General features: G+C 49.7%; 5 protein-coding genes across 5 annotated transcripts; 2 read left to right on the top strand and 3 right to left on the bottom strand.

Moving 5' to 3' along the window:
• Window positions 1–434: 434 nt before the first annotated feature.
• On the bottom strand, window positions 435–4324 carry BDW70DRAFT_166866 (uncharacterized protein; the record flags this gene model as incomplete). Its single annotated transcript, XM_073742106.1, has 5 exons — window positions 3844–4324; window positions 3458–3782; window positions 2238–3383; window positions 896–2154; window positions 435–815 (listed from the first exon to the last, which is right to left on the bottom strand). Exons 1-5 carry the CDS (start codon window positions 4249–4251, stop codon window positions 435–437), a joined length of 3519 nt encoding a protein of 1172 aa, XP_073590825.1. The 5' UTR covers window positions 4252–4324.
• A 989-nt stretch (window positions 4325–5313) lies between these two features.
• On the top strand, window positions 5314–7439 carry BDW70DRAFT_154520 (uncharacterized protein; the record flags this gene model as incomplete). Its single annotated transcript, XM_073739871.1, has 7 exons — window positions 5314–5665; window positions 5728–5835; window positions 5897–6076; window positions 6198–6647; window positions 6713–6830; window positions 6900–7244; window positions 7301–7439. 7 exons carry the CDS (start codon window positions 5314–5316, stop codon window positions 7437–7439), a joined length of 1692 nt encoding a protein of 563 aa, XP_073590824.1.
• A 4736-nt stretch (window positions 7440–12175) lies between these two features.
• Window positions 12176–13835, bottom strand: BDW70DRAFT_154519 (KamA family radical SAM protein; the record flags this gene model as incomplete). Its single annotated transcript, XM_073739870.1, has 5 exons — window positions 12176–12502; window positions 12591–13141; window positions 13200–13572; window positions 13628–13696; window positions 13788–13835. The coding sequence occupies 5 exons, from the start codon at window positions 13833–13835 to the stop codon at window positions 12176–12178; spliced, it is 1368 nt and encodes a 455-aa protein (XP_073590823.1).
• A 1465-nt stretch (window positions 13836–15300) lies between these two features.
• BDW70DRAFT_166864 (D-alanine--D-alanine ligase family protein) lies at window positions 15301–16835 on the bottom strand. The gene is made up of 3 exons (XM_073742105.1): window positions 16390–16835; window positions 15711–16337; window positions 15301–15662 (listed from the first exon to the last, which is right to left on the bottom strand). The coding sequence occupies exons 1-3, from the start codon at window positions 16741–16743 to the stop codon at window positions 15495–15497; spliced, it is 1149 nt and encodes a 382-aa protein (XP_073590822.1). The 5' UTR covers window positions 16744–16835; the 3' UTR covers window positions 15301–15494.
• Window positions 16836–17610: 775 nt separating this feature from the next.
• On the top strand, window positions 17611–19585 carry BDW70DRAFT_166861 (pyridoxal phosphate-dependent transferase; the record flags this gene model as incomplete). Its single annotated transcript, XM_073742104.1, has 5 exons — window positions 17611–17685; window positions 17740–17849; window positions 17911–18537; window positions 18593–18931; window positions 19015–19585. The coding sequence occupies 5 exons, from the start codon at window positions 17611–17613 to the stop codon at window positions 19583–19585; spliced, it is 1722 nt and encodes a 573-aa protein (XP_073590821.1).
• Window positions 19586–20092: the final 507 nt, after the last annotated feature.

The following is a 20092-nucleotide window of genomic DNA, read 5'->3' as shown; positions in this document are numbered from 1 at the left end:
GGTTATAGCCCCACTGACCCAGTCTAACTATATATAGTTAGCGTTATGCTTGGCGGGGTTTATGGAGTTTTTGGTTTGGGTTGTAGTTTTTACGATAATCCATGGGCGGGTTGCTTATTTACTGATCCGCTCCAAAAAACCGCCGGGCGGATCAGAGTAGGTCGAAAACCCGACCCACCCCGTGGTTTAACAAGTCTATAGGGGCCTCAAACCTGAGATTTATAAAAGTGGCATCTCACAACAATAACAATGAAGTTCTAGCCGATATCTACTATCATAATAACGACCGTATTAGTTGAAGCTAACAATGACGCACGTATGGCTTGATAAACCATGAAAATGGGAGCTCTGATTCTTCAGACTGTCAAATGGTGATTCATGCTCGCAGCCCCCAAGAAGCATATTATCCTCTAATTAGAGAGAATTCGCATCTATCAGTTCAACAATGTGTCATAAACAAAATCAACAACGAGCAGATAGTAGTGGGTCAAGGTGCAGGCCTGGCTGACTGCCATCCCAATATACATCAAGGCGTTCTCGAATTCATCGTTCCATCGCGCAACAGCTCCGCCCCACGAGGCGCCAAAGCTGGCAGCCGAGGAGATATACGCATTGACAATAAGCCAATCTTGTTTGGAGCCCGCTTCTTGGTCCATGATGTTGCCGGCGAGAGATAGACAGAGGGATGGGACGGACATCACTGCCTTGAGGGTAGCTTTGAATCGTTTCTTAACGGGTCTCTCGATGTTTCTTCTTTTCGCTACAGCGTTCAGGATCACTCCAGAGAGGTATTCGGCGCCACTCAGGCCCCAGCCCTAAAATCAAGTTAGATTCATGCGCAACATTTTGTAACCAGTAAAGGGAAATTTGAGGTGGGGTACTGCTGGGAATATACAGCATATTTGACCCAGTCTCTGGCACCAATTACCAAACTCTTCTTTGGTTCATCATTGGCTTTAACCGGCCAGGTCGTGAAACCACCCAAGGTGTTGAAGGTGAGTGAAGCAGAGTCCATCACGTCCATCAAAGCGTCAATAGGACCGATTGGAATAAATTCGAGGCCTAACCCCTCAAACGTACCATCCACCAGCAGTGAAAGCAAATCGAATTCGCCCCCAACAACGACAACAGCGGATGATGCTGCGACGCTGAACCCAAGGATATCACGTGAAAGAGAGCTATCTTGACCATTGACGTATTGTCCGAAGGTGTCTTTCGTCAGTCTTCCTTTCAATTTCGGTGGGGCGCGGTCTTCCTTAGTTTTGTACAAGACAGTGGTAGGAATAGCGACCAGCAGAGCGCAGAAATTAAGTAGGGTCAAGTCTCGCCCACCGGAAATGACATTTTTCCACAGCCATGTCAACACCGGGACTTCGACCTTATAGTTTGCGAGATCCCGTACTATGTCAATGCCCAGCTTCAGGGCCTGCAAGATAATGTCCACTAACTTTTTCAGTGCCTCTATCATACCGTCGATAAGGTCCTCTCCGACCTGATTGATTACCTGCTGAACGCTGTAGTTCTGGGGATTGAAGAAGTTGACAAGGTCGCTCGCCACCTTGACAACAGTGTCCTTGATAGTTTCCAGTTCATTTTGCAGGTCATCCCAAAGCCTCACAATATCGTCCTCCGTGCCACTTTTGTTTGTGACACGTGTACCTTTTTTATCCAGCACCGCGTTGGTTAGTCCACCACCGTATGTGAAATTGTAGGTGGACCAGTTATAGGACACGGTGACGGAGAGATCATCGGTCAGAGTGCCACCGTCATGATTTGAAGGTTCTGTTCCGCCACGGGATGCAGGTTTCTTTTCCCTATTAGGTGCATTCTCGTAAGGGTTTCCCTGGAGAGCTGAAAGATTGGAGATGATGTTGGATTTAACCTCATCTAACCACTTATTGGCGTCGATGTCAAGGCTGACAAGCTTTTCCTCGCCGTAATCTAATGCAGCGTTGAAGCCAGCAGCGATACTGTCTGTAGTGTCAAGGATATCACCCCATCCGAATAAAAATCCCAGGAATTCGATGATGTCCTGGATAAAGGCACCAATCTTTTTGAACACCCAGACAATCCCTTTGACAATGGACGTAATAGTGTCGAGAGTAATTTCCCAGACCTCTTCACCAATTTTAACGACGAATCTCCAAATGTCGCCTAGTACAATCATGACACATCAGTCAAGGCTTAACAGTGTTGGGGAAAGCTTCAAGAGGGTACGGGCATGATTGATGACTTACCGACTTTCTCACATACCCAGTCCCATGCGTCTTCGGCTGCTTGTTCAATCCAATGCCATGCCCCATTAGCCCAATCTCCGACATCGTCAAAGAATCCCATGGGTACAAGCCCGTCAGCGTCCGTCTTGTGCCTCTCCGGAGACGCAATCGCGGCGTGATAAGTCTTCAGTCGCTTCCTATCCACTTCTTGTACATCCTTTGCACTTTTCACTAGCTGACTGAACGCCGCCGCCGCTCCCTCGGCGTTTTCGTCGCTGATTACGGGAAACATGAGACTACCGTCGGGCTTTTTCATGGCCCGCACGTCATCCGCCGTCTGGACCCCTTCCAGCCTCGGGAGCAATTTGTCGGTCGGGTTTAGCAACGGGTCCGTCAGATTTCGCTCCTTCAGATGGGGACCATTTCGAGCCGATGCTGCTGACTGGGCCGGCCGGTATGCATCTGCGGCAAACTGGTGAATTGTCGCGTCATCAGTCTGGAGGAGGATGTTGAGGACCCCCTTAGCGTCGGTCTGGTACCACTGCGGCGTCACGGAAAGAGTAGTGTGCTTGCCATTAATGACGCACCGCACCAAACCTGAGCAGCTCACGCGGAGCCACGAGCCCGGGAGCAGGTCAGACGAGTCTCCGTCTTCCTCGTTTACGACAGTAGTATGGAGGCGCACCATCAAGCCCTTTACCTCCGTCACGTCCTCGCTAGAGGCGTGCCAGTATGGGTATAGTTGCCAGGCATGCGAGCGGGGATCCTGCTGTAATAGGGACAGGTTCCCGCTTTGGTCTACTGATAGAAGACTACTAACGAGGATGTCGCTGGCACCTTCCATAGCCCGGCTGGACAGGAGACTGGAGATCCGGCCGCCTTGGTTTTGCGCGAGGAGAGGGATTACTTCGCCTTCCGTGAGGGTTGTGGTGGTTGTCGTGTAGTAACACACGGCATCGCTTGAGGTAGTATACCAGAGGCGGAGGTTTTCACCGGTTTGCGACGTGTGAAGGTCTTTGAGATTTTTGGTTTTATCGATCACCGTGCCGGAGCCCCCATGCGAAGAAGTATAGTTCTTCGACGTTAGTACGGTAATCACCTCACCTCCGACTAGCACTACCGTCTTGGCAGTAGATGAATCCAGATATGAAGCAAGGCAGGTTGCCCCTATCTCGAATATCAGCACTTACGGCCTTGTGAACTTTCCCTTGGTATTCTTCAGATCCACAAAGGGTTCTTACCAGCGGGACAGGGGACCTGGACTGCGAGTCCGTCCCCAATGCCATCATCATCGTCACTATCAAGCACCTTGAAGACCAGATACATCTTTCCGCTGTCGAATCCCTCGTACAGTACCATCACGCCATTCCCAAGGGAACAAGTAATTAAGGTCACATCTACAATCTTCTTCGGATTGACAGGTAAGCTCCAGGGCGTGACCAATGTAGCAATGCCATGGGTAAAGCGCACGTAACTCAGGTCTTCGGTACTGGTCAATCGATCCGCCCGTTGAAAAGCCACCATGACAAGAGGCATTGCCTGTTCGTTATTGGTTGATTTGGGGCCCTGTATGGTTACCAGGATTTATGAGTTCTCTTGCCTGCCTCAATAATTGGGGAAAGCATACCATGTATATATGATCAACTGTTGGAAACAACCCGTGAGTTACTTTGGCAGAAGGCATCGTGCCGGTAATCTCGTCGAGGGTAATATGGTGCAATAAGTAAAAATCAGACTCTTTGTCTGAAGCCTTTGTGGCGATGCAGATATCCAAGCTGGAATCGGGCGCTTGCTGTACTGCAAAGGCTTGCACTTGAACATCCTCGGGGAAGAGGTTTGATTGCTTGGCGAAATCATATCTGGTAGGTTCACGATTAGCCGTAATAATCATATTAAGGGCCCCATTGTCACCAAGGCTGAAGACCGCAGGCTGTTGTTGGATATCATTGAAGACGGCAAAATGTTCGCCTGCCGGCACCGGGTTGGCGGCGACATAGTTGGTCATTACTTCTGAGTCTTTTTTGACGATAATCATGACGAAGTAGGCAGTTAGAGAAATAACCTTAAGTGACCATTGAGAAGAGAAAGAACCAGAAGCTTGGTGTGGCCTATTTATGTGGTTAGGGCTTGCTGGAGATATAAAAGAGCAAAACCGGGTCTGCTCCAGGATTTGTCGAACTTATAACACGCCTCGCGTACATTAACCAGTTAAACTCACAACTATGATGTACGGGTCCATAAATATGATGTCAGGTTACATGCTCTATTGGTAATAAAGTGAGCCAAACAGGCTTTCTCGCTGCTTCTGATCATAAATCAAGAACCATGCCGAGCTTTGCGTCGTAATCAACACTTGAGCCTAATTATAGATCCAACTAACGCATATTATAGCAGTTGGTATGGTGTTGGTTTCCTGTTAGACAGTCTGCCAGACAATGCCTGCTAACTGGAGTAACATTCAGGCTACACGAAGACATAATAGTGCGTTGAAACCGGGTACATTAAGGAAGTGGACAGCTGAGAGAGAGTATGCATAATCCAGATTCGAGGATCCAACCCGCAAATGTATGCCCTGTAGATTTATATGCTTGTTTGCAACATTATTGGCTGGTGATTCGACTATACGGCGCGATTCGCTTTTCGGCCCCCCTTGGTTTTAATATGAAGCTCGGAGTATGACTTGACGTTAGGATTTGACGTTTGAAATGCGCGTGATCATACTTCTGGCCGGAAACGCAATCGGAAATTTGAAACTGTGTTATCTATAGGCCACCGAATCGTTACCCAAAACCTTGATCCCTGACACACCTTGTTTGTACTTCCCTCGAGCAAGCAACTATGATGTAAGTCGCTCATATGCACGAAGCAAAAAGGTCGTTCGACTATGATTATGCGTTCCTAAGGTCCGATTGGCGGCTAGCGTGTCACATAGCGGTCTTTCTCAACTTTCTCTCTCTATTACTGCATTCTGGCAAGACTCTATTGCCGATACTATTTGAGACTAACCTAAATATATAAGCTCATTAACACGTACTCCTCAATTGAAAATAAAGGTTATTCACACTATCAGCCTGCATCGTATATCTCGTTTTCCACCATGTCTTCCAAGCGCAACAGTTATGTTCTTGATACCAGCCCCAAGCCCTACGATCAGCTGATCGTGCTGTCGCAGAAAATCATTAACCAGGGCTTCAAGAATATGTGGAAGATTGCTCAAGAAGACCCTGAGTCGTATCTGAATCATTTTCATTTCCCACTCCACGGGGAGGACCTAGAGGCCGACGTTGGTATCCCCTCCGTGCAGCTCCACGTCGAAAGTAAAGAGCCGATGTTATATTTTCGACTGGCTTTGATGCAGGGCACCTTGAAGGTCTATGAGAGCATGACAAGTGAAGATCTGCGCACCTTTGACATTAAGGACTGGATTCTCACTTTCAATGTCGTCGTCAGTACGTTACCCCCCAGCTCTATCACTTCAAAACTGTGTTTACAGGCAACCTTCCGTGATCAGACCAAAAGCAGCTATCCAAGGATTCGAATGAGTATAAACAATTCAAGAGGAGAGCCGGGCTCAGCGAGTCGAACTTCTCTCTGGCTCAGCTTTTTATCGACGCCTCCTGTAAGAAAAGGTCCCAAATCGTCGGCGTAATCCCAGTCAGACTAACTCGGGCGACGTACAGCGAGCACAAGGCTGAACGAGGATCTGACCAGCCTTGGTGATATAGCCCTGAGCGATCTGAGTGTCGATCAAAGGGGGAGTGTGGTCTTATTCATCACCCGTTGGATCACTAACATGTCTGAGCGCGGCGAGTCCATCCTAGGCTTTGCGGCCCAACGAGATGATAGTTCTGGCAGTGAACGTAAGTGAATAAAATATAGAAATTGGGTCTGAGCCACTTAACTGACCACTATCGCTAGTCAATCCATACGCACCGTCTTTTCCGCCCACTGCTATTGATTATTTTTGTTATCCGTGGAGAGGAAGCGAAGGAACCGACTCAAACAAGGATGGTCAGGATGCCAATGCCTTGTCCTATCTTCTGACCTCGGACTTCAAGGCCCCACCTGCTGAAGGGGCGATCCCGTATACTGGACCCTGGGTCGATGCCGAAAGCCGTTTGGGCACCTTCTGTATGAGTCGGGATCTACTTTGGCCATGGATGCTTCCGGTCCTGAAGAAGGTGGTCCTGGCCATGACTCCGGTCCCAGATAAGCCGTATGCTGCGTGGACGGGCACGCCTGAGGACATGCCATACGAAACCGGATACCGATATCACGTCGGGGAGTCATCGCCGGATGGCGCTGACTATCAGTGGAACGTAGACCAGGTCGACCCAGCACGCTGGAATATTACGGCGGCCCGTAAAGAAACATCTGCTACAGCGTATATGCCAGGGCGACCCTCAGACAACATGACAGCCTACGAGGCAGGTATGCTCCCCCGCCATACTGAATGAACGTGGAGAACCTAGAGTATGATAGCTAACCGTCAGTAGTGGACAAGGTTGAAGCCTCTGTCATCTACGAAATCGGGATGGAGAGACTTAAAGTCAAAGGGAGCAGCGTCTTTTACTATTACCTGTACCACGATCGGACAGATTATGACCCCACCAAGTGAGTCTTTCCGGATTTCTGTCACAATTGGGATACTCTCAACACTAATCTAATTTGTTCGGCCTGTAGTTTTATGACAACTGATTGGATCGATTGGAGTATCACCCTTGATATGGCCAGCATCGAAGAGGGTGGACTTATCTGGAGCTCTGATCAGGATGACATCTACCTGGATGTGCAGCATAACGAAGATGGCGATATGAAAATGGAGCAAACTGCTGAAGAGCTGGCCAGCTCGATTGCCGCAGGTCTTCAAAACAGCCTGGCTTTGGCGCTCGAAAGGGAGACTGAAACGCTAGTCGAGGCATTGGCAAATGCAAACCGCCTTTGCCTTCCCGGTGCAGGATCTTTCTTCATGAAGGACCCGATCTTTAACGAGAACGGCGATCTCCTCGTCAAACTGGAATATGATGGGTTAGCCTCTCAATATGCGAATACTTGATACCCTAAGTTGCTGATCGTAATACCAGGGCCGATCCTCCTCCACCTCCGCGTAAAGGAAAATACCGTCTCCCAAGAGGGGGTATAAAGGCTTCCGTCGGTCGTGGCGACTCTCTGCCCCAATCAGAAATATCTCGTATCCGTAAGCTGGCGCAACAGAAAAATTAAATATGGTAATATCAAGGCTAGTGGCATATGTCTTAGGAACATTGACAGTAAAGCACTGGAATTGGCGGGCTCAGCATCAACAGCCAACCAGTTCAATGGGATGCTGCGGACAAACATGAGCTGGACAATCTTGGGCCTATATCTACGGCTGCTTTGGTCTTCTCTGGGAATAGGAAAGATTCTGAAAATCCTGTAATACACCATATAAGCAGCTGTGCACAGCCTAGGTTAGGGGTTAAGCTACAGAAGAAGCAAGGCCAAGATATACAGCAAGGTTCTATATCTTTTAGACTTACGTACTGACAAGTTACTATTGGACCTTGACACAACCCGCGGGTTACCCATTACGGGTCAACCAAGAACCTGAAATAGGTTGGGTATGGGTCCGAACCCTGAACCTTTATAGCATTTAGGTAACCTGTGGATTTTTAAACCATATAAACATGCTAAACCTTGCAGCATACATAATTTATATAATTTTAAGCTATATCTCTAATGTCTAGATTATAATATCCCTGATCCCTTTGTCAATACTGAGGTAACCATTGTGCAATGTCAGTTGAAGCATGAGGTTGAGCGGGCTGCTGGATGACGCTTGGTAAGTTGGAATTCTTGGATCTTGTCAAATGGAAGGTTCTCATTGAGCTGTATCAAGCACTTAATATGGGATGGTTAAGTTTTAAGTCAGGTAGGAGAACCTCTGCCCCTGACCTAGAAAATATATGTCTTCAAGATGGTACAGCTGCAGCTATACTCTTTAATTATCTTTAACCTCTTAGTGCTAAATATTCACTGGCCTATATGAGAGATTGCCTTGTAATATTAATATCATCTTAATGTGCATTAGCTCAGTCAGACTTTGCTACAATATCCGTTGTGGAATACGCATGTATGCTCAAAGGGGGAAGAGAAGAATACAGATGTATTAACTATACAAACTTAGCCTACTGGGCTTGTTAAACCGCGACCTGGGACTGGTAGTGCGGGTTTCATGGGTCGGGGTTAATAAGTCTACTCACATCCTGAACAAACCAGCCGTTGAACTGAAGGGAAGAATTCAGCAGGCGGCGACTCAATGAACACAAAGCCAGCCGACTCTATCAGAGTATTGCAAGGAGAATACTCAGTTACATTTTATGAAAAGACGGCCTTACCTGTCGGCGTTTGGGTGAAGCCACCTTGGGGGAACCTACCAATTACAAGATTTCCACAAAGCCCAAGAAGCTGCGATTGAAGACGAGTTACAAAGATCAGAATCCCAAAACATGCGACTTTCGCTTGCTGAGTACGATCCGAGAAGGTTAAGCGTGGTAGCCAATTCCTTTGTCTTGAGGGGGCCGTTGAGGTACTTCCTCGACAGGTGGAGCGCGCTGGCGCATGCGACCTGGTGTAGGTACGAGGTGGCTCTTTCAGCAGGTGGTACATAGGCTGCCGGCGGGCGAGCTGATTGCGAACCGCCTCCCCTAGCTTCCAATCCATGGGGTGCTGCCCAGTGGGCCGGACTATGCCTTTCTAGCTGTTATGGGGAGAAAGCACGATGCGCTCGCAACCCTCCTTGCCCGCCACCCCTGGACAGGAGCCTGCCAGAGCGTACCCGGACTGTACCACCCTAGTCATGTTAAACAGTGCATCTGTTCAACTCGTCCGCCTTCCGGTGAAGCAAGGGGTCAACATCGCTCTGGCGCTGATGAGCCGCAGGCTCCAGGCCGGCCCGTTGCCGAGCAGGATGACATCGTGCGCCTGCTGAACCTGCCTGAAATCCGCGCCGAGGCTCTCCTCCAGTATTTTGGCCGGAAGCACAACAGGAGAAGGGAAGGAGGAAGAAAGGACGCAGTCACCTAGGGCGGGAAGTGGCTAAAAGCGCTAGGGTAGAATGGGGAATTGCATGTGGGCCTTCTAAAAGCCTGGAAGTATTCTCTATAGTGCTCACCAACCCAGACATGAAGGATGTGACACGTCTCTAGGACGAAAGCTTGGTGTATTTCCAACCCATTCAGTAGCATTCGTGCGAGTGTCATCCTGGTTATGTCGCGAGTGCTGCGTGAAGTTGTAAAGGCAGCAACTAATGTCATCCGCCCTTCGCAAAGACGTGTTCACCGACTACCTTATCGAGCAGTATGACTCAATCCAATAGCTCTGTTTGTGTCTCTTTGCCAGCTTCAATCTATAATTCAGCATAGCACTGTCACTGCCACTATCACTTCCACTACGCCCTCGACTAGTGCACCTTCAGCGACGGGCAGTTGCCTGTGGCAGCCGGTCAAGCTTTGTCGCCTATTACAATGAAAATACCAGTTTTGCGTGCACGAATGGACCTGAATGCCTCCGGAGGTCACCTTAGACACCTATCTGCAGATGGTAGACAAGGGAAAGGCAGTATCCTGTTGCATGTGGAAGAATCGTGAGGATCAATAAACCAGTTACTGCTCATGGAGTAATTGACGCGAACATAAGTATAGACAAGGCGAAGATATTCCCTGCTTTCAAGCGTCCTGTCTAACAAAATGACTCACGGATAGAGAGCGATAATAAATTCACTTATACCAACCTGCCATGGCCTGATCCAGTAACTTTGCCTTAAGACTCCATCCCACCTTCTGTAACGGGCGTAGGTAGTATTGTTTTCAACTAGCTGTCCTGTATAAACGAGTATCACAAGCTTAGAGAAAGAAACAAAAGATAGAAGCGCAGATATCTTCCTCCCCCCTTTTATCAAGCTTTCCCAATCATACGTCAAGACTTCCGACTTCCTGGACTTGCATGCCGACGGATCTCTTTCCCGAAGTTATGAGGACGGATCTCTCCCTACGAGGCCGCAATTCCGAGGCTGTACATTAATGTTGCAGAAACCTTATTTAGGACCAGGTTGAGGGCATGGCCGACAACCAAGATCCAGGCCATAGCCTGTGACACTGGGCGTCTCGACCATATTGGTCCCGATCGCTTTTATAGCAGGCATGCGCTGCGCTGCATGGCCAATCGAAATAAAGAGCCGGTAAAAATGCTTGATCCGCATCAGGAGGCATGGTAATGGCTAAGCTAGTGCTATATCTGCACAGTGGCAGGCTGTAATAGTAATTATAAGCTATATTACTGCCACCATCCCAACAGCCAGGCTGCCAAGCAGTCGATGGTGCAGGTGTGGTGCCAGGTCAACTATATACTATTTCTGTACTGTTACTTGTATGGGATGCTGTAGTCCATCTGTCATAGCTGGCAGGCTAGGTAACCTCTCTTATCTCATTTTCTTCCTTCTTTACCACCACAAATAAGTTGCACCATAAAATAATAATAATAATGGAAGATAGCGAACGTTTTCGCGCTGATTCTAGACGGCAGGATCCTCCTCACAGTCACTAAGGAATACGACCTCCCTCAGCCCCATCATTGTTGCGCCCTGCGCCACCAAGGCTATTCTCAGTCGCAGAACCCCCTACTACAAGGTACATTTTTCCCTGCAGGCTTAAAAGCCAAGCCTCAGATCCTCTGAATCCTCCTAGAGGGGTATAAAGGCATATGCTGCTGCTGCCTCTCGGAACCCTGCCTCTCGGACCCTTGAACCATTTAAGCAGCAGCACGAATTCTCCCTGCTATGTACTGCACACAGATTGGCAAATCTAGACACAATGTGCTTTATCTTGGAAAAATATGAGAGTCAGGGGAAGTCAACTACCTCCTAGGAGAGTGGTTCTTCTGCACAGCAGAGAAATAAGACCAAGAAGATGTTGATCCTCAAGGCTGAGGCGTCAATGGAACAGCTCCAGTTAGACGCAGGCAAGGCAGAAGACGATAGCACTAATTAAGATTAGGTTCAGAGTCAGACCATAATGGGGGAGCAGTTGATTGATTTCCTTGACAGGGGATGTTCAGCCACGGACGTTATTCCTCCTTTTCTCGGTGATATTGGTGCCGGGAGACAGTCGCGAGACCGCGTGCTTGGACTTGCTGTATACAGGGCCGGTAGGGCCTTGATCCAACAGCTCATCAACAAGGAGCTGATGTCTACTTGAGACGCCAACACGTCCACGATACTGTGGCATTGGTTCAGTTCAGAAACAAAAGGATCGGGTGTACAATGTCATAACGCTTCATATGGCGAGTTTGTTCTGGAATGCCGCATATTCAAATTGCTCCTGAAGTATCATAGCGGAAACGACGGGCGTCCCCCGCTGCACTGGGTGGCTATAGGCCCGAGCTTGACGAATGCAGGCTCCTGGGAGAGGAGATTATCGTCAAGATAACAGAGACCTTACGGCTACTTTTATCCTCGAGTCTCGCAGATATAAACCTTCCAGATGATAGAGGTTCCATCACACAGCCCAAGCCCACGCGGTATGCGGTGGTAGCTATCGCTCCGAGTCTGCAATCCGGCGCTTACTCGAGCACGAGGCCCACCCAAGGATCCCCGATGGCCCTGCCCTACCTGTGTTGTGACTAATATAGACAGTATTGTTTCAACTGGCAAACTGTATTGGCGAATATCAAAATCTTGCAAAATAACTAACACATATTTTCCCCTCCTTTTAACCATTCCCAAGAGTACGTTATAATGTATGTCATCAGACGATTATCCCGGATGAAACTCAATGTATATATATCCCAGCCAGCAACTATCTCAGGATGAGGGCATAACCGACAACCATATTCCAGGCCATAGCTTGTGACAGTATCTACTCATGGATTCTAACAGAACTAAGCTGAAGTCTTCAGGGTCAATCGCGTTTTTTTAGTAAGACCTACGAAAGGCTACTCCTCTTACACCTCCTTAAAACCTCCTCCCTGGCATCTTGCTCAAGCGACCACAATGGATCCCAATACTGCATCTCCGTTGGCTCGCCCATGAGCCCTGGCGCTGAAAGCGTGGCCAGGCCGATCTGCCGATCATAGCTCTCGACCGATCGAATCAACCGCTTTCCCCCTTCAGCGGGGAGATCGAGAATGAAGTTCGGGACGTAGAATCCCGCAATCCGCCCGCGGATGTGTCGCTCCAGATGCAGGCCATGGCTGAGTGGCGTGCGCAGGTCTTCCGCGCCGGGGACCATGTCGCCTTGGTAAACGTAGTACTGTGCAAAGAGTTCTTAGCAGGAATTCCGAGTATGTTTCCAAAGGCGAAAAAGTAAAAAAAAAAGGGGGGAAAAAAGGGAAAATTACTGGCTGAATATTAATATCACCCAAAGCATGAACAAGCTCTGTCATCGTCTCAAGCCCATTATTGACCCCGTTCAGCAAGACAGACTGATTCCTAACCGTAACCCCGGCCTCATATAGCCGCTGGGCACCCCGCCTTGTCACCCAAGTAATCTCATTCGGGTGATTGATATGGGTATGGATACAGATATGTTTTCCAGCCCTGCGCGCACGACGATCCAGCTCAATGACTGTATCCGTCCAGTTGTCACTTGGATCGACTAGCCGGCTAGGTGACACGCCGAGGCCCTTGCTTGCGAACCGGAAGCGGCGGATATGCGGGATATTGAGCAGGCGGTCGCCGATGTAGTGCAGCTGCTCGGGCTCAAGCAGGTAGGTGTCACCACCGGAGACGACGATGTCCTTGAGCGACGGCGTTTTCTCGATGTATTCGAAGCGGGGAGCCCATTTTTTGGGGATCGGCAGAAAACGCTTTTTCTTGACGGATTCAGTTTCTGCGCCGACGGTGTAGGACCGGAAGCAGAAGCGGCAGTAGACGGGGCAGATGGAGGTTGCTGTTTTGGCATTGTTAGTGCACTGAGTAGATGGATATTATATATGTGTAAACCGAACCGAAAAACAGGGCACGATCAGGGTATCGGTGGATCAAACCGTCCACCGGTGAGTACTTGTCTTCGTGCATCGGGTCCAGCACCGCCATCGGGTGGTCGATGTTCAGCGGAGAGGAAATAGGGATAAACTGCCGTCTGATCGGGTCGTTCAACGGGTCCGACCAGTTTACCACGCTGAGGATGTGAGGCGACAGACGAATGGCCATGGGGGCTCTCTTGATTCCCGCTATGACCCGTTCGATGAAGTCCTCACGCGTGTGTATGTCTGTGATGCGAAGCCTCCTCTCCATGTCTCTCTGCGGAGGGATCGTAGCTGGCAGGACTGAGGAGAGAAAGTCGAGTAGTGCAGCTGCCCCCTGGACCGTGTTTCCCATCTACTCCGTAAGGCGTTAAGATGCTTTGCAAGCACGATTCTGCAGCGAGACCTACCTGCCACTTATGACTAAGGAACTTATCTACCGCAACATCTTTCCACCTGGGAATATTCTTCCAATAGTGCTCTTCTTTTTCATCAGAATAATAGGTTACTGGTGGCGGAGTGAGGACCTTCTTTCCCGTCGCCAGAGGCTCAGCACCCAGTGTTGATAACTTGCTGATTCTCAGTTGGGAAGGGGTTCGTGCGAGGATTGGAAGACATCTTGGGCGTGTCCACCCAGAGTACAGACGGAGAGACATGATGGATATCATAAGTAAAATGTCCTATCGGACGGCAAGTAGCCAGTGTTCGAGCAGTAGCAGGTTTAAACGTGACCTGCCCCGGGGTATTTGCTTTCGAGCGGACGTGAGCGACAAGGAGGTGTGAGGTGGTAGGCCATGCAACCCTGTCAATCTATGCAATAGCATCGATGATCTGGGATACGCAGTTTGACCGTCTCACCTCCATGCCTTGCAGATCGGCCGGGGGACCTCGCCCAGGACGAAATGGTGCAACCATGTCAACCCCGCAAGTCAGGAATCTCGGTTGTGATTGTGCGAAAGGAATTGCGTACGCGGATGACACATTCTGTACTCTGGTATACCCCAGTAAGAATGTTAGTTCAGTGGGCCTTGCAAGGATACGACTTCTTTGGATTCTGCCGGCTGTATTAATGCTAATATCCTACTAATATTTTGTATGACCACCTTCTGCCTTGATTACTGCTTGACATCTGGCTTGCATAGATTCAATAAGGCCTTTTAAGAATTCTGTAGGGACTGCATCCCATGAAGCTTGTACAATCTCTCGCAGAGCATCATAATATGGCTGGCGGTCATCTGGATATCTCTCTTGGTTCCAGTCTTTCAACCAATTCCACACCATCTCAATAGGGTTCAGATCAGGGGAGAAGGCAGGCCAACTAATAGGATAGATACTACTCTCATGGAGCCCTACTATAGTATCTTTGCTAGCCTGGCCAGGTGCTCCATCATGCATAAGACAAAGATAGTTACCTTGCTGCCGATTCAGGCGAAGAAAACCATCAATAATAGGCACAACCCGCTCACAGTAACTCTCTGAAGGCCCCACCGCTTCAGAGGAGTCATATCCTTGCAAGGCCTACTGAACTAACATTCTTACCGGGGTATACCAGAGTAGTAATCCTTCAGGGAAGGTCTAATCAGCTTCTTTCTTTCAACTACACCAGATGGATCATGACGTCCTAATAGGGACTAGCTCATCTTGGCAAGAGGACGGGGCGCGGAACGCCCCGTCCTCGATCAAGCCCATCGATAGTGGAGACCAGATTCAACTGGGCTGGACCAACCTTTGCTCATGCCAGTCACGGTTACAGTGTTACTATCCAATCATAGTACAGGCGATGACCTCGGACACAGGATCCTGCAGTACTGTGAAGTGATCTGCATCTTTCACCTGCTTTTCGTCCAGCCATGCATAGTCACATCCTTCAGCGTAAGTTTTTACGTAAACCAAACACTTCAGCCGGAATCGCGCCGGGGACATCTTCGCGGAATTTGGAAGCAGAGTACTGGCTAGCCGTCGTCCATGATGCGATTGGAGGATGATGGTTCATTGAGTATCTAGGCCTTATACACCAGTAAATTACAGAGGATCAGTGTTACTGGTAACTCAAGAAAATGAACTTATTTTCTCATTGATGGCTTTTCGCAGTTGTCTATGCATGAAGACGAAAACTAAATATGCAGACTGTTTGTGAAATAGACATCCCCAGAACAGGCGCAAGCCCAGTTCGGCAGGCGGCCCTTCATGGGAATGCTTGTCACCATTTCATGACACCGGTTGTGACAATCAGCTTGGTGGCTTAAAATACCGACTCTTCGACAACCACCCCGCCTGTCAGCTCTTGACTACGCTGATTGATTGGTTCCTCGATTTCAACTGAGGGTACCGTTCCAAAGCACTGTTTAGCACGGCTCCAATTAACTGCTCATGGCTAATCCCGTTGGATGCAGCTGTCTTAGTCAGTGTCGACCATTCTGGGCGCATCCCAGGAATCGCGTTGATCTGGTGCGATCAGCAGCTAACTGACACGGCAGGCAATACTAATCATACCTCCAAAACATAGGGTAAGCCATCAAGACCCCACCGCAAATCCACGCGACCCGTATCCCTGCATCCAAGGGCCCGCCAGGCTTCGAGCGCCAGATCCTCTGTTCGCTGAATCTCCAGATTATCTTTCGCACTCACCACCCGGACTGGATAACTGTTGTCTTGGCTGGGGTCGTCCCAGGATGGAATATCGTAGAGGCCGTCGTCAGCATCCGGGCCGCCTGTTGTGGCGTCGCCAGCGGCTTTCAGGGGCTTCTTTGCAGACTTCCAGTCCAGATGAACGGTCCCTATGACTCTGGCTGATGCTCCTGTCCCAAGTATACTGACTGAATATTCCGAGCCCGCGAGGAAGCACTCAATGAGAATACTTTGATCGGGGTATCGGGAGCGCAGTTTGCGTACTCCTTCTGCTAGCTCAGCCATAGTCCGCACCTTGCTGAATGAATATATTCCCTTTGATGAGCCTTCACAGGCGGGCTTGATAAATAGAGGGAATTTCATCAATTTCGCATGTCGGCTTTTAGCAAGTACATCTGCGATTATCCACTGTAGGTCGTCGCCACTGTCCGGACAAGTAGCAGGGACAATCGCAAACGGCGCGGTCGGGATCCCCAGGTGCTCTAGTACCATCTGTCTATAAAATTAGCGTGCCTTTACATCAGACACTGGGACCGCAAGCTACCTTCGTCCTCCCCTTGTCATGCGAAAGCGAAAGCGTCGCCGCATCCGAAAACACATGCGGAATCTGGTACGCCTCTAGAAGCCCCGGGACCTGCGCCTCCCGTCCAGCGCCGTACATCCCCTCGGCCGTGGGAAACGCCAGGTCCCACGACTCATGTTTTCCCTCGGCAAGCATGGCAACAAGCTGCTTTATGCCTGCGACGGGGACGACATTGTGGCCGCATGTTTCCAGCGACCGAATCATCTCCTTGATTGTGTCGTCTGTGTCGAATTCCATGCATTCTTCGATGCTGAAGCCCTGGGAGCGGTAGCTAGTGAAGCTGTCGTAGATAAAGCCCACGATGAGGGAAGACATTTCGGAACAGGGTGTACTCGGGAGGGGCTCATAGATTGAAGTTGGGATGTGTTTTGGAAGGCAAGGGCCGCAAGGCTGTGAGTCTTCCCAACCAAGACGATGCCTGGGGGCAGCTTGGCCCGCGACCACATGACCGACCTTCGTTTTCAGTTCCCCCCATGCTTCGAAACAACGCACCAACTCTGCTCTGGGCTTGCTGCCTCCCATTGGGGAACCATGCTACGTTCCAGGTTACATAAAGCAAGCCACCATGTCACCGAGGTCGGTCCTTGCGATTCCCGGACGAGAACTCCGACGGAGGAATCCCGTGCCATACCTAGAGGTTCAAGGTCTTCAATCATTTTGGTCTGTATGCTTTTATCTCTTGACTGTCCAATTGAATCACCTTTCCTACCTTGCATTGCTCCTTAGTAACTGCTGAGACTTCCCCGGCGCTTGTACCGAGCTCTCAGCGGAGAAGGACGGCAGTCCTCGACCATGATCATCTGCAAGGGAAAAGAAATGTGATCCGGTAACCATCTTGTACGTCCTGCATCGCAACCGTGGGGTTGGCAGGCCACCCTGCAGTAACTAGGATCTGGCTACATTTCCTTCAGTTAGCCACGTAAAGCGAAGCTCGTCCAGTGACATCAGCACTTTGATGCAGTGACACATTTGTTCCAGAGCGATCGGGTCCTCTCGTCGATCACTCCTTGCCTGGCGAGCCGAGTTACGAACGAGGCTCGCTTCTTGCGGGGAACCAGCCTGATACGTGTCCACGCTCTGCCAGTGTCATGTCGATGTTCAAGACGGTATGCTATAAAGCGCACGTTGTTAATGCATATTGAGCTCTGAATCTATACCACGCTATCAGTTGTCGTTTTCATAATGGAACCCCATTTGGACCTCCGGAAACCACAGGCATTCCCTCTGGGTACAAGCCACCCTCCGGGAGAGAAGCATGTAAAGTTATCCTCCCACTTACGGCTTTTGCGGACCTGATCAGCTACTTTCTAGGCCGTTAGTGTGTCGCTGCCGACCTGGCAGTCTGTGGTCAGATACCGCCGCGATGAACAATGCAATAGCATCGACAATTTAAAACACAAAGTCACCGCAGGTTACCCACGGTAGGAGACAAAAGATCTCAAGCCAAGAGCATAGGAGTAGTCATAGCCTGATACAGTCCAGCTTTTACATCCACCAGATCGTCCAAAATCTTAGTCGACGAGTCATCGACCGTCTTCGTCTCGATGCGGATGAGGTGAACTGCGTTCCCTTTCCCACCGCCGCCAACGCCAGCCAGTGCATGGCCGGGTTAAAGACACCAAATTCCACGATAATCCCAGAAATCGTCCGATTCAGCCCACGAGCACGCAATACCATGATTGAAACGGAAAATTGGACCACCTTCTACGCCCTTCTTTTCCCCGTAACCTGCTTTGACAAAGTGATGGGGTACTGGCGAGATACCGGCAGTGGAATATCCAGTCGCCAGGCCGAGTACTTATTGGAACTGTTCGACAATTTGGAGTCCAAGTCGGCCAATAGCGACTATTGTACCAGCGGTAGAAAGGATCCAGTCATAGATATCGAGGATTCTAAATGGCATAAGTTTCCATCCGGTCAGGCAGAGAAGCAGGCTGTGAAGGAGTTGATCACACATCTATCCACATCCGAGAGCAATAATGATGGATTCGCGGCCGTATCCCCGCGCCCTGGAGACGTCTTCCTTTTCCCGAACGGCATGAGTGCCATTTATACCCTCTCTAGGGCCCTAGCGTCTTGTCCAGGTCCACACTTGGTTGTCTGCTACGGGTCAGTTTCTTCGCTCTTCTCGGCCCAAGGTCAAGACACTAACATGCACACATAGCTGGCTTTACGGTGAGACAAGAAGCGCCATAGAACGTAGCGCGTGGGAAAGGATTATCTTCTACCACAGAGGCAGCGCAGAGGAGCTAGACGGATTAGAAGCCTCTCTAGCATCCGGTCAACGAATCCAGGCGCTCTTCTGCGAGTGTCCAGGGAACGTCCTGCTCGCATCGCCAGATCTATACCGGATCCATGCACTCGCGACAACATACAACTTCATTATCGTGTGCGACAACAGTGTCTCGACGGCTGTGAATATAGACATCCTCCCATTCGTCGACATCATGGTAACCAGCCTGACGAAGATGTTCAGCGGAGGCTGCAACGTGACTGCAGGAAGGTAAGGAGAGCCACGCTGCCCAATCACTCCATCACCCGAATCAGGTCGACGCGGTCATGCCCCCTGCTAACAACTTTAACTAGTGTCGTCTTAAACCCCCAATCACCCCACTATGCCAGCATAATGTCGCGCCTTGCGACAATGTACGAAGACACGCTCTTCCCACTGGACGCCATAACACTGCAAAAGAACAGCATAGATGTCATCTCGCGTGTCCAGTGCGCAAATATCAACGCCCTGGCCGTCGTCGAGCTTATCGCGCGCCACCCTTCTGTCGCACAGGTTAATCACCCTTCAACAGTTCCAACGGCTGCATTCTACAAGCGTCACTGTCGGCCGCGTGGCGGCTATGGCCAGGTCTTGGGTATTGTTCTCCGGAACCCGCACAGCGCGGAGGTTTTTTACAACGCGTTGGACGTGTGTAAGGGGACTAGCTTCGGGACGAACTTTACGCTGTGTATTCCGTTTGCCCTTATTGCGCATTACCACGAGCTGGATTGGGTGGAGAGTCATGGGATTCCGAAGCATATTCTTAGGTTGAGTGTTGGGTTAGAGGATACTGAGGAGATTTTGAGAGTGGTTTCAAGGGCGCTGAAAGCGGTTGAGGAGTTCGAGCGCGTCCAGACGCCTGGCGGAGCTCATATTAGGAACTAGGCTTCTAGAAAGTTGAAAATTGAGTGTAGATTGCACCATTGAGTCGTCTCTCCTCTGGACCTCTTGCATGCCACTCGTCTGGGACAGGGTACTAGAGTGTAACTGAGCTTGCGTGTTTAGGTTATGATAAGGGTCTTGGGGGAATTATAATAAGGTATTCAAAATAAATTGCCCAACATAGGATAACCGGATATTAATCCTTTAATACTTCCCATATACGTTGGGAATCCGCTGCTAATAAGAAAGATCCTAATATATAGATGATTCCAAGTTCATCTGCTTTCAAGTTTCGCCGGTGGATTGCTCCGACCGCGTAGACAATTGTATTGCCGAAAGATTCCCACGATCTCAAAATGAGGTTCAGATGTGACGAGCTACGCCCGAAGTCTTGATTCGAGCATTGCCCGAATAACGACGAGCCGGATAAGCCGGACATGCTGGACATGATCGACAAGACCAACAACACGATCAACAACATGATCAACAGAATTAACAAGATCAACGTGA

This window comes from Aspergillus foveolatus (genome assembly GCF_047715535.1).
Source record: "Aspergillus foveolatus strain CBS 279.81 unplaced genomic scaffold BDW70scaffold_157, whole genome shotgun sequence".
Taxonomy (NCBI): Eukaryota; Fungi; Ascomycota; class Eurotiomycetes; order Eurotiales; family Aspergillaceae; genus Aspergillus; species Aspergillus foveolatus.
Note: the sequence above shows the minus strand (reverse complement) of the source record. Positions and strands in the feature narration are given on the sequence as shown.

Excerpts from the sequence above, each read along its gene's own strand:
- BDW70DRAFT_166864 (XM_073742105.1), bottom strand. The coding sequence starts at position 16,743 with ATGTCTTCCCTCATCGTGGGCTTTATCTACGACAGCTTCACTAGCTAC. Across the intron at positions 16,338-16,389 it reads ATGACAAGGGGAGGACGAAG|ATGGTACTAGAGCACCTGGG; the intron begins GTAGCTTGCGGT and ends TTTTATAGACAG. Across the intron at positions 15,663-15,710 it reads GCTTACCCTATGTTTTGGAG|ATCAACGCGATTCCTGGGAT; the intron begins GTATGATTAGTA and ends TGATCGCACCAG.